At 37.6% G+C, this 18,353-nt stretch overlaps 1 protein-coding gene across 1 annotated transcript; it reads left to right on the plus strand.

Annotated features, from left to right (window-relative positions):
* Positions 1-14,339: 14,339 nt before the first annotated feature.
* Positions 14,340-16,096, plus strand: LOC146887603 (uncharacterized). Its single transcript, XM_085670299.1, has 5 exons — positions 14,340-14,588; positions 14,651-14,899; positions 14,983-15,080; positions 15,514-15,670; positions 15,935-16,096. Exons 1-5 carry the CDS (start codon positions 14,340-14,342, stop codon positions 16,094-16,096), a joined length of 915 nt encoding a protein of 304 aa, XP_085526425.1.
* The last annotated feature ends 2,257 nt before the right edge of the window (positions 16,097-18,353 follow it).

Below are 18,353 nucleotides of genomic sequence, written 5' to 3' on the forward strand. Positions count from 1 at the left end.
GTTTTCCATTACAACCTCAAATTCGGGGAAAACATTGGGTATACAAAAGTCAAGGGAGTGGAGATCAATCATTCTTGATGATGATATTTGGACCAACGTAGCACGAATTCCTCCTTCTGTTGACCGCACATCCATCTTGTCTACTCACATCGACGACTTCAATAGAATTCTTACATACCAGTCTCTTTTAAGGCAGCCTGATTTGCACATCAACAAAAAGTTATTGGCTGGCCCTCTCATAATTTAGGCAAGGCTGTTGCACTATCTCATTGTCTGGATTTTGTGCCCACGTGGCACCAATCATGCTCAATGCAGTGAAGCCGACCTACTGATCATCTATTGTTTAATGAATCATATTATGATTGATTGGTCAATGTTGTTTATGGAGACCATGCTTAAGGCAAGGAAGCTTACCCAATATCCTCTTCCGTACTCTCTTCTCATATCTCGCATCTGTGAGTACAAATAGGTTCCAACCGAGGGGGAACTCTGTCAAAGCACCTCACCTTAAAATGAAATCTCTGATTCTTCCCTCAAGCAAATGAAGATTGTGCAATTTGGAAGTGGATATGTTCATAAAGATGATGTTCCTAACTATGAAGATGATGAATGAACTCCCTCCCCAGATCTTGTCCCTCCTCAAACCAATGTTGGTTCTTTAAGCAATGCTGCAACAAGATCGTCCACCTCCTTAGAAGACCATATTCTTGGCCTGAATCAAAGACTTAAAGACTTCTTTCTTCTATCTACATCTCGCCATGAAGAAGTCCTTAGGTCCATTGGAGAAGTCAATACTAGACTCTCCAATTTAGAAACAAAATTTGATGCATTCACTTATGATGATGACATGAGTGAAGAATTTTAGGAGATCTAGTTGTTTAATTTAATGTTATTGCTTCTTGTGTAATGACTTTCTCTTTGAAATAACAAATTCTCTATGTTATATTTGTCTGGTGTTTTATCTTACCCTCTTTCATGACCCATTTTTATCTTCTGATCAAAATAGGGGGAGAAAAAGTTTAAAGGGTTGTCTCACTATTTCTTTCCCATAAGTTGTTTAAATGCAGGAAGTTCAAAAACTTTAAATATATATTTGATCATCATCAAAAAGGGAGAGATTTTTGACAAAGATTGATTAAAAGATTTTGATGATGATAAAGATGCTGAAGAAAACACTTGAAGATATTGAAGACAATATAGTTTATGTTTAAAGATTCTTATTGTAATAGACTTAAACATTTTCTAGTTAGGTGTTTTTTTCTAGTTAGGTGCAAAATTGTTAGAACAACAGCCAGCTCGCAACTCCTTTGAGAGAAACTAATTTTTTGATAAAATCAGTATGGTAATCGATTACCAACTCAAAAAATTATATTTTTCAAAACCCGCTTAAGATAATCTATTACCACGAATGGTAATCGATTATCACTAACAGATATAACTTGGCTCTTGAAAAACGACTCAAAATAATTTATTACCATTTATGGTAATCGATTACCACTGGCAGTTATAAAAATATTTGTGCAAATTTGTACATGAGATAATTGATTACCATTTTGGGTAATCGATTAACACTACAAAACTTTATTTTCGAAAATCACTGGAATAATCGATTATCTTAAGTGGTAATCGATTATCCTTGGCAGTTTCAGTTAAACTCTTCATTTCTAACTCAGTCTTCTAAAATCTCTTTAAATAGAACTCATTTTCCAAACTTCAAACCACCTTTTTAAGATTCAGAGTTCTTGTGTTGTGGCTACAAAGTGTTACTCTGTGAGATTCTTAAAAATAGCTTTGAAAAGCCTAGTGTGAGTGAGTGATAACTTTTTCTAAGTAAAGTTCTTAGAAGATTGAGTGTTGTGCTATTGCCTAGGAAAGTTGGTCATCCCCTGTGTGATTCAGGGGGAGCTTTTGTTCATCTCTTGTGGTTGTTCAAGAGAGGTGTTTTCTAATCCTTACTCTTTTATAATCTATTGTAATCTGATTATTATAGTGATTGAGTTAATCTCTTTGTTTAAGAGATTAACAACTGGACGTAAGATTTTTGATCTGAACCAGTATAAATATCAGTGTGCATCTTCCTCCCTTAACCTCTTTATTTATCTGCATTTGGTTTTAAAGTAACTGTTATTTTAAGTTAATCAATTAAATTTTGATAAAATTTTTAAAACATTATAAAAATCCAATTCATCCCCCCTCTTGGTTTTTGACACTTGTTTAGTCATTCCGCTCCGCGATACCAACATTATTGATATTTAAATTATGTTTATAGAAATTTTAAACAAACAAAAAGTATCACTCCGAAAATCTAGAAAGTGATATAAGAGTAATGGTAGTTTTTAAAAGTATGACACTAGGATATTTTAATGATAAAAGGTTAAGGTTATAAATATATTTTTTATTAATGAAAATTCATTTTATAAAAACCACCATTTTTATAGACTTTTTCTCTAAACTTCTCATTTACCTTCTTTCTAAATTTCTAACTTCAATCTTCATCCTTGTGAAGATCAAGAACGGTAGGATTTCTCCTAGTGAGGATCTCTACACATCTATTTAACCAAATTGAAGACATATAAGTTCACTCTTTACACTCTTTGAGGTGGTTTTACTCTTTGAGTTTGCATGTGTGTACTCTACTACAATGCATATGGCTCAAGTGTGCTCAAAATGAATCTCTATTACTATGTAATCATGGTGATATGTTTAGATTTCTAATCGAGGTTTTGTTTGTCTAGTCAAGTCATCTTATGAGAAATAGAGATTTAAGGATCAATTGAGGAAAAAGGCAGTTTAATCAAGATAAAGGGGGGCTAGTAGTAATTTTAAACTTACTTATATTTGTTTTGACCTGTTTCAATTTAGATCATGTGATGGATTAATTTTGGTTTTGTTTCATTGGGAATTAAACAATGATGAGCAATGTGAAATGTTTGCAAATAATATGGTAAGAAAGGATCTGTCAAATGTTGAACTGTATCAGTAAAGTGTTTGAGTATAACAACATAATTGAGTTATGATTTTATTGCTTAGGATTTTGTTTTGGTATTGTTATTTGTGGAGTTGAAATGATTTGTCTAGGATTGTCCAATTTAATCTATTTGATGGTTATTTTGAACTGAGAAAAGGTATTTTAAACTAAGAAGGAACTAAAGTTTCATAGATAGTCAAATTGGATGGCCCATTCAAATCTATGTGGGAGTTAAAAATCTAATACAACGTCAGGAAATACCATAGAACCGTTGAGTGCCACTCGCACAACTTAAGTCAATGAGCTCTGGTTGTCCAAGAGTCAAGCACATGTCTAGAATCGTTGGACGCTCACTTAACAATGAGCTCCAGGGGTCTAGGGCATTAGACGATCCCCTATTTGCAGTAGTGCTAGCTACCAGGGGATCTAGCATTGAGTGCCACCTTGTTTTGGGTCCTAGGTTGTCTTGGTAAAATTTTGATTCCCGCTTCGTTAATTGTTGGATCAGACTGAAATTTCGACATCTGGTTCTTAATTTTGACCATTGGGATTGTCAATTAGAGATCTATAGATAGAGAAATTCTTTTCTCCGTTTTTATATACTTAATGGAAATATCATAATGAAATGTTATGTTATATGTAATAAAAAATAAATGATGCATTATTAACAACTTAATTGAAATAAATAACAGGTGATTAATGCTATGAGATGAGTTTGGATTGAGATAAAATACATAGGTATGACATGGTGAGATGATTTAAGATTATATGAGAATGTAATGTATGAATTGCATGTTATGTAGATGAGTTGAGAATATTTCTTTACTTGGTTGTATGGTTTGGGAATAATGTAGAAATTTCTAAGGAGTAAATACTACATTGATCCTAGGTTAGGGTGTATTGAGACGTTGATCATGTAAAGGAATTATCCTGACTCTGCTAGAATCATACTCATATAGAGGAAGATGTCTAGTTATGAGAGTTGAAGGAGATTCTAATATTGAAATTTTGGTGGTTAACCAAACATGCAAATATAGAATTTACCCTATCATGCTCTGTGGAATGGGGTTGCCCGACCTTGTATCATATAGCAATAGCTCCTGTGAGGTAGGGGTGAGAGATGACATATGCATGATCTCTTGGTCTACTCAATACACGTGTCTTCTGAAGGTAGAGTCAAATGTCAATGTTGTATGAACCATTTTCAACATGCTTTGTGTGGACTTTTGATTGATGATTTAATGATATTGATTATTAAGTTGAAGGAAAAGAATTTGAATATACCTTATTTTAATTTGAGTAACATGAATTGTTATAACTCCACTAGTTTACCCTCTTTTTTTCTAGTATGTTGTGATTTGTCCACCTACAATGATTGTATGTTATACATGAGTAAAAGATAGTGCATATGTGATTGTTAAGTAGTAGGCCTGCTAAGGGTTGTCAAGAAATGAGTAGTAGTCGCTTATATAAATGATTTTTGTATTGTATAGATCTCTTAATAGATGAAATGTTATTTATTTTTTAAAAATTTTAAGTTTTACTTTTTTTCATACAGAATTTGTAAATACATTTATATACTACTATGTTGATTTATGCTTCTTTATCGACGATTATGTAATGCTTCAATAATATAAATATGCTAAATTGAAATGCTACATGCATTCTCTTATAATTTCCTTCCTTTTCATTAATCCAAATTCAAAAAACTTGTAAAGTTTTAGAGAATAAAATATAATGAAAAAGAGAAAGTGAAGTGTCTCAAAAGAATTCTTTAGCCTCATTATTACTACTATGAGCAAAGCAACACTTATTTGAGGATGAGTGACGAAAAGTCCGAAACTTTTCAGATGAGGAGTGGTGAAAGTGTGAAATAAAGTTACCATTAGACTTATTGTACCTACACTTTCTGACATTCCAATGACCAGAGTTCATGATTTCACTAATATAATATAATATTATATATATATATATATATATTATACAAACACACAATAAGATTTTAATTTTTTTCTTATTTACCTTTTTATTACTTTATTCAAGGGAAATAAGGATAAATTATATTAAATTTAAAAGTAAAACATGAATTTCCAAAAAGTGATGGATTTTTTTTTTAATTCTAGAAACATTACAATTAATAGAATCTATACAGTAGAATGTTGTCAATATATTTTCTTAACACCTCTTTTTTTAAAAATTACAAGTGTTTTTGGGTGTGAAGTGAGTTGAATTAGCTAATTAGCTAATAAAAACAATACTTATAATAATTTCTAATTAAAAATAAAATAAAGGTTTAATAAAAACTCCATAGAAACATAAATTTTTATTCTAGTTTTTCTATTCTTTAATTTATGCTCTCGTGAATTACCATTTTTTGTGGTTGTTGGTTCGACAAATGTTTCTTCTATTTGTCGGTTCCTTTCTTATTGTAAGCATTTGATTACTTGGTTCGTTGGTTGATTAGGCTCAATTTTTTTTAGTGAAGAGATTCTGTGTAGAGCTTTGTTTAACACACATCCAATAAACTCTTATACCTTGTTTTGTTTACATATTTGAGGATTATACATGGTTGCATGCTAAAATTATATAATTTTGTGAAGTATATGTTTAGGAAGTGTATTATTTTCAAATGGTTAGCATTACAAAATAAGAAAAAAATACAATTCAATCATTTGTATTTTTACTGTTGAAAGATTAATCATATTTTAATTTAGGGTTAAATTAATATATATTTTCTTGAAATTTGAAATTAGGAATGATTATTTTTTGTGTATGCTATTTAAAAGGTAGTTGGTATGTCATAATGTAAATTAAGTTTTAGAATTCGTAATTATGAATTTATAAATATTTATAATTTTTTTATATTTAGATTATAGAAATATTATTTAAAATTAAGGTTAAATTAAATTGAAATATTTGTTTGTATAAGGAACTTTGACATGATAAAGGAGGAATGCAATACTCACAATGTTTTGCTTTAGAGTTCATGGATTTTAGATGTTTATGTTTATGACAAACAACATTAGGGAATTTGTTCATGAAAGGAGTTGTAGGGTTGAATTGATTTCATACCTTAAATACATTGAACAATGTCCTAACTATATTTGCATGAGATTGAGGACATTTATTAACTTATGTGAATAGTTAAGGGCAATTGGCATGGTGAAGGGTGCATTTAGGTCGATCATTAAGCAACAAGTGACTACATCTTTGCATATAATAAAATGTAACATAAAAAATTAATTGTGTGATTTTTTCACTAGTAAGGAGAAGCAATTAGTCAAAACCTTTGTAATATGCTGGATGATAATTACATGGGAGGAAGAATTTTTAATTCAGCTCGGCCTGAGATGTGAAATCACATATCCTCAACACTACAAAATTTAACTCATACTTTAAGGTAAAACTAACAAATTCTAGTGTTAAATGACATACATATATTATGTGAAGGATGATTACGACAAATTGATGAATCCCATCTCATTGGTCCACATCTTAGGCCATGGTTTAGACCAACCTTTATTTTTTTGTTTTTAAATAAATCTATAAATGTAATAAATGCATAGGTTTAATATTTTGATGGTGTAATTAGCACTTTATTGGACTTGTATTTTAGGCCCAAGCTTTCTTTATTGTCTTTAATATTCCTTGTAATGTTTGGGACATGGATCCAATGGCTACTAGGAAGAACCACACTTTCCAACATATACAGGCCATTCCAATGCCAAACTTATTTGGGCCAAGAAGCCCAACCTTTTTCATGCTGCCACCTAAGGCAACACTTGTAACACGCTTTCTTCTCCACGCGTTCAAGCAGCACACCAAGTCCTTCAACATACATATTGGGTCTGCAGCCAGCAACCTAGTATCTTTCTACCGTGAGCATCACTTTGTGGAACACGCACCTCTCACTGCATCCTTTAATGTGTTTGGGCTGAGACCCATCTGTAACTCAATGTATCTTCTAATGTGAAGGCTTTGCTCAACAACATTTGGGTGTTTAAGGTTCCTTTCATTTCAGCAACGCGTTCCATCATAACTAGTGGGACTATACCCTATTATTATTTTGAGACAACATGGAATATAGTTTTAGCATGTTGTATCCTTCACAATTTTCTCTTGAGGGCAGACAATGATCAATCCTAGTGGATGAAATGGCTTGAAAGTTTATGGAATAAGACAATGATAGGTCCCTCTCAAGTTTGTGAGAATGGTTACATGTAAGGGGCAAACTCAGAGAATAATTAATAAATTGTGCCATTAATAAAAAAACATTGTAATGCTTCATGTCTTAGTTGATTTGTAGTGTAATAATATTTGTACATATCATGTTATTACCATTACATGACTTGTTGATGAGTGCAAATGTATTCCCCCGTTTATCCTTTAATCTTGAATTCTTAATTGAGTTTTGTACTTTAAAAGATTGTTTTAATTAGAACTTGTTATAATTAGGCTTATTTAGTATGGGTGTACCACACCGAGCCAATTTAACTAAGTAATAATAATAAACGATCACCATACCTACACACAAAATCATTCAGGTAATCGGCCTAGGCTGACCTAAGCCTAACCGGCCTGAACCAGTAACATAAGACGCTAAAAGGAATAACCCACCTAGGGAGTAGTCGGTTTATGTCGACCACCTTAAGATACTTAGTGAAATCAAAGCCCCCTGATATCCAGTGAGCTCTCAATAGTCGAGACTAAGGGCCTGGGCCAAGGCCTAGGCCCACCTATGGCCCAAACCAGGGCCCAGCCCATGGAATGGGCAAACATAATTAATAATCTATAAATATACATGGACCCCACAAATTAAAGGTACGCATTCATTACTTCATTAATCTATAAATATACATGGACCCCACAAATTTTTGAGAGCTTTTGGCTGACTTAAGCTTCAGAGTCCCTTCTGCAGGTAACCCCTCCCGGGTCCAAGTCGATATATGCCAAATGGGAAGAGTCCAATCGAGGAGATAGCGGACTGTATGGGTAAGGTGACACTTGTGCCTAACTGATCTTATTGTTCTCTACAGGAACAATGGGTAACAAAAACATGTTAAAAATAACATTTTAGTTGCATAAATGTTCTTTGGATATTTAGAGATGTGTTAGTGAAATCGTAAATAAGTTAATCTCATGGAGGTGTGAAAATAAATTGATTAAAGTTTCATGATACCTTAAAGATAAACCCAAGAATATCAAATAATCAAAACCACAAAAATTCAAGTTAAGCATTGTATGAAGAAAACAAGAAAAATATGAAAAAGTGAAGAAATGATGATAGTTGAAAAACTAGTTTGGTTGAGCCAAATCGAATTTGGCTAAGCCATAAACGGGGGAACAAGCAACACAAATTGGACTATGCAGATTTTTCCATCTTTTTCACTAAAAAGGCTTTGATAATTCAATAATCTTTATTATAAAAGATTATTTGGAAAAAATATATCCTTAGATATTTTATTTGGTATTTTTAAATAACATCTTATTTAATTATATCAGAAAATATCAAAAGGATAATAAATATCAAATCTTTAAAATCTGGTAAGATCTTCTTAAATATTTTTAAATCTCCATAACAACCAAATATATTGAAGATATAGGATTTATTTAAAAGATATTTGGAGGAGATTACATTATAAAAACATTGCAACAATAGAAAAGGCAAAAAAAGGCTAAACCTAATTTATAAGAGCTAAGATAATAAACATGATTAAAAATTAATATTTAATTGATAATTTATTTTGATTAACTTTGTTATGGTTAATTTAAAAAGTTCTTACTTTAAATTAAGAAATTACTTTGATTAATAGTGATGATCACACCAACAAATTAATTGAGAAACTACATTGATTAATTTGAAAGAAAAAATTGGAAAGGAAAATATGTTTCCTAATCGATATTAAATGATTTTGCCTTGGCCAACATAAGTATACTACACATTATATACATTCTACATATAGAATACAAAAATATAAATTGAAAAAATATGTAACCAATAATTTATTGCTTATAAGAACTCAAAATAAAAATAAAAGTGTAAGTATTTAAAATTTTATTTTATTTTCTTATAATTTTGTATGTTATTTTAACTTATTTTCTATTTATTTTATATCGTTATACAACTTTAATTTTTTTACTACATTATAAGTATTATCACTATATTTTTCATGAACTATTTCTATAAAAAAAATGTCTATAAATTGAAAAGTTAACATTACTTATATTTTGATAAAAGAGAAAAAAAGAAAAAAATAGATAATATTTTAAATAAAAATAAAATTCTATTAATTTTTTATTATAATTTTATTTCATTTAATTTTACTATTTGTATTTCAAAATAGAAAAAAAATAAAGATTTAAAATTAGATTATGTAGCCATGGTCATACGAAAACACTTATAAGTTCAATATTTTGACATCTTTTATGATGTGTTCAATTTTCGAAACTACCTTAGTTTCATATCAACCAAAGAATAATTAACTAATAAAACCATATGTACTAATATTGTAAGGCCCATTATTTTCTACTCTTATGTTTAAGGGCTGCTCCAAAATAGTTGGGTCTAAGGCTGGTCCATAGGGTGTTCAAAGCCCCTAAGACAGCCTAACCCCTCTCATTTCAGCCACTTTGCAAAGGACAACCACCTTACTCTATTCTTTCCCCTAAAATAGAGCTCTGCTAGGGTTTGATCTCGGCTACTATCAAGTCCGCTCAAGCTCGTTCTACTTTACGTAAGTTAACTCTCAGCTCATTCTAGTTCCTTTCTAAGTCCCCTTTTTGTACTTCCGCTAGAGGTCCACTATGGTATCCTCATTTTCTATCTGTGCCATTGTTCCAGTTTGAAAAATCTGCTCCTAGAGCTACTGGGTTCGTTGGCGTAAGGGTCAAACTCTTATATTGGCCCTTTTCCAAGTAAGGGAAGTTAGGGTTTCGCGTTTTAAATCATGTTTAGCTTGTTCTTGTTATTTTTCGTGTTTTAGCATGCTTAGGTGAAGTTTTGATGGTATGAATGTGAACTGTGTGATTGATATGATTAAATGGCTGAACCGAACATGCGCGAACAGTGAGAGTTCTGGTCTTCACGCCCAAGCGAGCATGTCTCGCCTAGGCGAGATTAGTAGTGACTCGCCCAAGATGTCTGCGCGAGTTGTCGTTCAGGTGAGTAACTCCTGTTTTGAGCGAGAGTCCATCTCGCTCAAGCAAGGAGGTCTTGCCTAAGCAAGGGAACGTGAATGCTACTGTTCCCCTCTTTCGAGCCCTCGCTTAGGCGAAAAGAGCTCGCCTGAGCGAGAGAACCCTCTCGCCTGAGCGAGACCTCTCGGTCTGAGCGAGAGTTGGGCGAGATAGTGCTTGGGTCCTGTTTCGTTCTTTGTTTTTGGGTGTTTGATACATGTTTGGTTGGATTGCTATATTAAAGCATGAGATGAATGAATATGCATAAGTAAGAGGATTTATGAGTTGTGGATGATGAGCTTGGCATGATCTTGGCATGTAATGAGTATGAAATGGTTGGTTATAAAAGTGACATGGAATTGGTGTGAGCATGAGTGTGATACTGATTAATGGATTATGTTATTGGTATGGTTAGGACATAATTCCACGACGGTGACATGGTGGTGCCTCATTAGTTAAGGCGTAATTCCATGAGCCTCTAGGTGAGACTTCATGGTGGTGCCTCATCTATATAATTTTGTAAGGATTAAAGGTAAGGTTACATCTTAACACTCTAAAGAGTCAGTTAGTCTCACATAGAGCATACTGACCCTAGTGGTGAGAGTAGCAGAGTAGGGACGTAATTCCATGACCCCTGTTAGTGGAAGTTCATGGTGGTGCCCTATCTATATAATTTTGTAAGGATTCAAGGTAAGGTTGCATCTTGACACTCTAAAGAGTCAGTTAGTCTCACATAGAGCGTATTGACCCTAGTGGTAAGAGTAGCAGGAGGCCTGAAACTCATTAAGAGCTAACCTTGTGTGGGGGGATGAAATATTGTAACACTTAGCTCGGTAAAGTAGGGAAGTCCACCACAAGTGCAAGCATCCGCTGAATCTGACTAATTATATGTATCCGAATGAGTTGTAACTGAGTCTTAGTGTATTGTTTGCAAGTCATAACATGATTGGTTGGCATATGCATCTTGAACTATAAAATTGTATGTAATTGTATGATAAATCACTTTTTGCTCTAGCTTACTGTTCTGTTTGTTGTATGTTCTGTCTGGTGTGGTTTTCTCTCTTTGTGATGATCGTCAATTTATTTATGTGAGCAGATGCGAGAACTCCCCGTGGTCAACAGGGAAATGGTGATTCCCTTGCTTAGCATCTCTAGGATGGACTCCAATTTTCTTTTAAGGTTAAGGCCCATGTAATGTCTTACCTTGGGATTTATTTGATTTACTTTCAATCTCCTATTTCATTTTGTGTCTGGCATAATGATGTGCCTTAAATCTTTTCCTGGATTTCTTTGGATATTAGTAAGGAGTAACGTTATACTCCATGACTTGTTTCTCGTTCTATCTATGTGACATTTCATTTGAATTAAAGTTATTATTTAAATGGGGTGTTACATTTATGGTATCAGAACGGTCTTTCTAGTGTCCGCTTAGCTTTCGTGGTGTCTTTCTAGTGTCTTTAGTTAAGTTTCCTATCTTATCAATCTAACAAATGATTTCTTGTGTGCTAGTGAATTATGGCACCTCCTCGTAGGACTTCGCAATCCTCTCAGGGCGATGTACCCGATATCGCCAGGGCAATAGAAGCGATGGTGGCTGCTATGACCCAACAGAGTAGGGCCATGATGCAACAACATGAGACATCAATGTAGTGACAAGCAGCATCGCTTGAGCAACAACAGCTGGTGATGCAGCAGATGTAGGCTACAAGGGTAGCTTTTAAGGATGCTCACCGGTAGCATATGGAGGCCCTCCGCCAGTTGGAGGAGAACAGGACAGTTGCACCTGTTTTTGGTCTCGAGCCACGACTTGCAGTCAGGGAGTGGAGTCTACAGACTTTCTGAAGCACCACCCGGTGAAGTTTGATGGTAAGACTAGTCCTAACGCCGCAGATCAATGGCTGAAGGATTTGGAGCAAATTTTTTATGCAAAGATGTGCCCTACGGAGAACAAATTGGCCTTCATAGTATACATGCTCATCGGAGAAGCTGACCATTGATGGATCAGCATGAAGTCCATCATGGAGGAGCGGGAGGAACCAATGACTTGGGAGGCATTCAAGGGAAATTCCTCTCTGAGTATTTTCCCGATAGTGTGAGGTATGATAAGGAGGTGAAGTTTCTCCGGTTGACCCAAGGGGGGAAGTCTATAACAGAATATGCTATGAAGTTCAAGCACCTCAATCGCTTCTACACGTTACCACTCGACGAAGAGTGGAGATGCCACAAGTTTGAGAATGGCCTTCGCGGTGATATTCGTTTGATGGTGGCCCCATTATCCATCAAGGATTTTGCTGCCCTGGTGGAGAAGGCCAGAGTGACGGAGAAAATGAAGAATGAGGTAAAAGGTCAGTGCCTACCACAACATCAGAGGATTGGTGGACCATCTAGATCCAAGCTGAGACATGAGGAGAGGAAAGAGCCTTATGACAGACCTCATCACCAGTCTCAAGGGTCTAGGAACTTCCCCACATAGTAGGGTCGAGTGTAGTGTTTTCAGTATGGAGGCCCTCACCTAAGGAGAGTATGTCTGCATATGGAGGGTTACCGTAGATGCAATAACTACGGCAAGGAGGGCCACTTTGGTAAAGATTGCCCTTCCCTTGCTAGAGCAGTGGTACGACCTCCAGTTCAGACTCCTGCACGGAACCAGCAGAGGAACAGAGGCAACAGGCCTTAGATGACGGGCAAAGTTTACGCCATGACAGGAGTAGAGGCTGCATGCTTAGGTAATCTTGTTATGGGTCGTTGCATGATTACTGATGAATCTTTATGTGTGTTGTATGATTCTAGAGCGACACACTCTTTTGTGTCAGACGCATGTGTGAAAAGGTTGGATCTACCAGTGTGTGAGCTGCAGTGTGAACTTGTGGTATCTACTCCGACATCGGGATTGGTCATGATATCGTCCTTGTGTGCTAGGTGTCCAGTGGAGGTAGAGGGACGCAGGTATAAAGTGAACCTGATATGTCTACCTTTACAAGAGTTGGAGGTGATCTTAGGGATGGATTGGCTTTCTACCAATCGTATTCTTATAGATTGTCGAAAGAAGAGGTTACTGTTTTCCAACTCAGAGGAACTTGAGTTGGTATCGTCTCAAAGGGTTATGAAGGAGATACAAGAGGGTGCTCAGTGTTTCATGATCTTCACACATTTGGAGGTAGAAAAAGAAGAAGGGACGTCAGTGATACCAGTTATGCATGAATTTGAGGACGTATTCTCGGGGGAAGTGTCAGGGTTACCGCCCAGTAGAGAGGTAGAGTTCTCAATTGACTTGGTGCTTGAAACTGGTCCAATGTCGATGGCTCCATACCGTATGGTTCTAGCAGAGTTGGTGGAGCTCAAGAGTCAGATAGAGAAGTTGTTGGGAAAGCAGTTCATTCGACCCAGTACTTCGCGCCTCTATGTTGACTACAAGTAACTTAACAAGATGACGATCAAGAATAAGTATCCCCTCCCGAGAATTGATGACTTGATGGATCTGTTACACAGATCATCGGTGTTCTCAAAGATAGATTTACGGTCGGGATACCATCAGATATTGGTAAAGGCTGATGATGTGCAGAAGACGGCATTCAGGTCCCGATATGGCCACTACGAGTATGTGGTTATGCCCTTTGGTATGACCAATGCTCTGGTTGTGTTCATGGACTACATGAATCAGATCTTCTGACCTTTCTTGGATAAGTTTGTCGTAGACTTCATAGACGACATACTTATCTATTCCAGAACTCAGGAGGAGCATGCCGAGCACCTAAGACTAGTGCTTGGTGTCCTGAAGGAGAAGCAACTATATGCTAAACTATCCAAGTGCGAGTTCTGGATGAATGAAGTACAATTTTTGGGACATGTGATATTTGGTCAAGGGATAGCAGTGGATCCGACAAAGGTGGATGCAATTGTTAAGTGGGAGAGTCCCAAGTTGGCCACAGACATCAGGAGCTTCGCGGGTTTGGCTGGCTACTATAGGAGATTCATAGAAGGGTTCTCCAAGATAGTGGCCCCTTTGACACAGCTTACCCGGAAGGACCAACCCTTCACTTGGACGGATAAATGTGAGAAAAATTTCTAAGAGCTTAAGCGAACGTTGACGAGTGCTCTGATACTTGTGATCCCTGATGTTGGTAAACCCTTTGAGGTTTACTGTGATGCCTCTCATCTTGGACTTGGTTGTGTTTTGATGCAAGAAAAGAAGGCGATGACATATGCTTTGAGGCAACTCAAAGTGCACGAGAGAAACTATCCCACTCATGACTTGGAGTTTAGGGCTATTGTGTTTGCCTTGAAGATTTGGAGGCATTATCTCTACGGTGTCCAGTTTTGTGTGTTCAACGTCCACAAGAGCCTCAAATATTTATTCGATCAGAAGGAGCTCAACATGAGACAGAGGAGGTGGATGGAATTCCCGAAGGATTATGACTTTGAGCTCCTATATCATTCGGGGAAGGTGAATGTAATGGCTGATGCCTTGAGTAGGAAGGTTGTACATACTGCACACCTCATGATTAGGAGGTGAAACTGCTGGGGAAGTTCAGGGATATGAAGCTGCAGGTGGAGTTGGAATCCGAATTCATTAGATGTAGTAACCTGACTATATCTAGTGACTTCCTGGACTCAGTCAGAGAAAGACAATTATTAGATGCCAACTTAAACAAGGTGAGAGAACAACTTGGATCGGGTGAAGCAAAGGATTTTGCTTTGGGTAATGATGACATGCTAAGGTTTCAGGGTAGGGTGTGTGTACCAGATGACATAGAGGTGAAAAGGTTAATCCTTGAGGAAAGGCACAAGAGTCGTCTTAGCTTACATCCTGACATGACTAAGATTTACCAAGATCTCAGGGAAACTTTCTGATGGCAGGGAATGAAGAAAGATGTGGCTTAGTTCGTATCAGCCTGTCTGACCTGTCAGAAGGCAAAGATGAAGCATCAGAGACCCGGTGAGATCCTACAGCCCTTGGAAATACCAGTGTCGAAATGGGATAGCATCTCCATAGATTTTGTGACCCATTTGCCACAAACTTTAAGAAGGCCTGACACCATCTAGGTTATAGTGGATCGACTGACTAAGAGTACTCATTTCTTGGTGATGAACTTGAGGATGTCCATGGCCAAGTTGGCCAAGTTGTACATTAAGGAAATTGTGAGGTTGTATGGAGTAGCTTCGAGCATAGTCTCCAACAGAGATCCGCGTTCACTTCTCGATTTTGGCCGACACTACAGAGTGCCCTAGGTAGTAAATTGACTATGAGTTCAGCCTATCATCCCCAGACTGATGGCAGTCTGAGAGAACGATCCAGTCACTTGAGGATTTGTTGAGGACATGCGTACTGGATCATCTGGGTGCTTGGGATGAAGTCTTGCCTTTGATAGAGTTTACCTACAACAGTTCCATGCAAGCATTGGCATGGCGCCATATGAAGCTCTTTATGGCAGGAAGTGTAGGACTCCCCTGTGTTGGTATCAAGATGGGGAAGCGATGCTAGTTGGACCAGAGTTGTTAGAGCATACCACTAAGAAAGTGAGGATGGTGAGGGAAATGATGCAAGCTTTATAGAGCAGACAAAAGGCTTATGCAGACAGTAGGAGGAGACCCTTGAAATTCGTGGCTGGAGATCATGTATTCTTGAGGGTGACCCGAACCACTGGTGTGGGAAGGGCTCTTCGCTCAATGAAGCTCTCTCTTAAGTTCCTTAGCCCTTATCATATCTTGAGGACGATTGGGCCAATGGCTTATGAGATTGCTTTGCCCCCTCAGTTGGCAAATCTCCATCCGATGTTTCATGTGTCGTAGTTGAGAAAGTACGTATTTGATCCGTCTCATGTGTTAGAAGCCGAGGATGTTCAGATTAGGGAGGATCTTACTATGGAAGTACCGCCTACTGCGTTGGAGGAGGGCAGAGTTGAGGAATGGCGTGGAAAAATAATCAATCTTGTCAAAGTCGTTTGGGATTGAAGGACAGATGACTTTGCTTGGGAGATAGAGGAAGACATGATATTTTCCTGATAAGTCATCATTTTCGAGGTAAAAAATTTTTGTTATCGGGGAAAATGTAAGGCCCATTATTTTCTGCCCTTATGTTTAAGGGCTGCCCCAAAATAGTTGGGCCTAAGGCTGGCCCATAGGGTGTCTAAAGCCCCTAAGGCAACCTAACCCCTCTCATTTTCTACCACTTTGCAAAGGACAGCCATCTTACTCTATTCTTTCCCCTAAAACAGAGCTCTTCTAGGGTTTGATCTCCGTTACTATCAAGTCCGCTCAAGCTCGTTCTACTTCATGTAAGTTAACTCTCAACTCATTTTAGTTCCTTTCTAAGTCCCCTTTTCGTACTTCCGCTAGAGGTCCACTGTGGTAACCTCGTTTTCTATTTATGCCATTGTTCCAGTTCGAAAAATTTGCTCCTAGAGCTACTAGGTTCGTTGGCGTAAGGGTCAAAGTCTTATATTAGCCCCTTTCCGGTAAGGGAAGTTAGGGTTTCACGTTTTAAATCATGTTTAGCTTGTTCTTGTTGTTTTTCGTGTTTTAGCATGCTTGGGTGAAGTTCCGATGGTATGAATGTGAACTGTGCGATGAATATGATTAAATGGCTGAACTGAGCATGCACGAACAATGGAGGGTTCTGGTCTTCTCGCCCAAGCGAGGGTGTCTCGCCTAGGCGAGATTAGCAGTGACTCGCCCAAGATGTCTGCGCGAGTTGTCGCTTAGGCGAGTAACTCCTGTTTTGAGCGAGAGTTCATCTCGCTCAAGTGAGGAGGTCTCGTCTAAAAGAGGGAACGCGAAGGCTACTGTTTCCATCTTTCGAGCCCTCGCCTAGGCGAAAGGAGCTTGCCTGAACGAGAGAAGCTTGCCTGAGCGAGAGAAGCCTCTCACCTGAGCGAGACCTCTCGGCCGGAGCGAGAGTTTGGCGAGATAGTGCTTGGGTCCTGTTTCTTTCTTTGTTTTTGGGTGTTTGATACATGTTTGGTTGGATTGCTATGTTAAAGCATGAGATGAATGAATATGCATGAGTAAGAGGATTTATGAGTTGTGGATGATGAGCTTGGCATGATCTTGGCATGTAATGAGTATGAAATGGTTGGTTATAAAAGTGACATGGAATTGGTATGAGCATGAGTGTGATACTGATTAATGGATTATGTTATTGGTATGGTTAAGACGTAATTCCACGACGGTGTCGTGGTGGTGCCTCATTGGTTAGGGCGTAATTCCATGAGCCTCTAAGTGAGACTTCATGGTGGTGCCTTAGTTGGTCAGGACGTAATTCACGACCCCTGTTAGTGGAAGTTCATGGTGGTGCCCCATCTATATAATTTAGTAAGGATTCAAGGTAAGGTTGCATCCTGACACTCTAAAGAGTTAGTTAGTCTCACATAGAGTGTACTAACCCTAGTGGTGAGAGTAGCAGGAGACCTGAAACTCATTAAGGGCTAACCTTGTGTGTGGGGGATGAAACATTTTAACACTTAGCACGGCCGCCCCGACCAAAGCCTCCAGCGACAGTGACAACGCCAACTAGCACCGAGAGCTCCACCGAGGATCACATCGCTCTCTGGTTCGCTTGGCACAAAGCAACCTACACCAGCGTCCGTGACTGTCGTGCCACCGTTCACCCTTGCCGGCACGGCTTGGAGCTGGCAACGCTGCACCTTTGTTTCCTTCTACGCGAGACACTCCTAAGACCAACACCGTGACTAGTCGCGTCTCCCCCTTTAGCCAAGACTGTCAGAGCATTGTCGACTCGTCGGCGGCATTGTCGTCGGCGATTGGTTATCCTCCTTCCTTTGGCCATTCAACCTTCTTCTTCCTCTACTATCTATTTTCTGTTTCAATGCTGGTTTCTATTCTTGTGATTGGTTTTGAGTTATCATGATTGGGGATTGAAGGCGTTTGGATGATAATGGAGAAGAGTGGGGATGGTGATGGTGGTTAATGGAGGTGGTGATGATGCACAATGGTATTGACGGGCTGTGGAGGTGATGATGATTCACGGTGGTATTAGGCTGGGTTATGTGGTGTTGAGATTGTAAGGATGAAGGTGCTATTTTTGTTTTTTTAGAGAAAGGGAAAGCCTTCATGAGTGAAGAAGGTCCACCCTCCCTGAATGAAGGGACTCTGATGATATTGGTTGTGCCTCTGCTCTGTTCCTTTCCTACCTCGAGACGTGGGATAAGGCTGAAAGCAGATGTTGCTTCCTGTTCCATCCTTATTTAGC

This window comes from Vigna unguiculata, chromosome 3 (assembly GCF_037176805.1).
Source record: "Vigna unguiculata cultivar grain cowpea cultivar isolate G323 ecotype 2 chromosome 3, ASM3717680v1, whole genome shotgun sequence".
Classification (NCBI taxonomy): domain Eukaryota; kingdom Viridiplantae; phylum Streptophyta; class Magnoliopsida; order Fabales; family Fabaceae; genus Vigna; species Vigna unguiculata.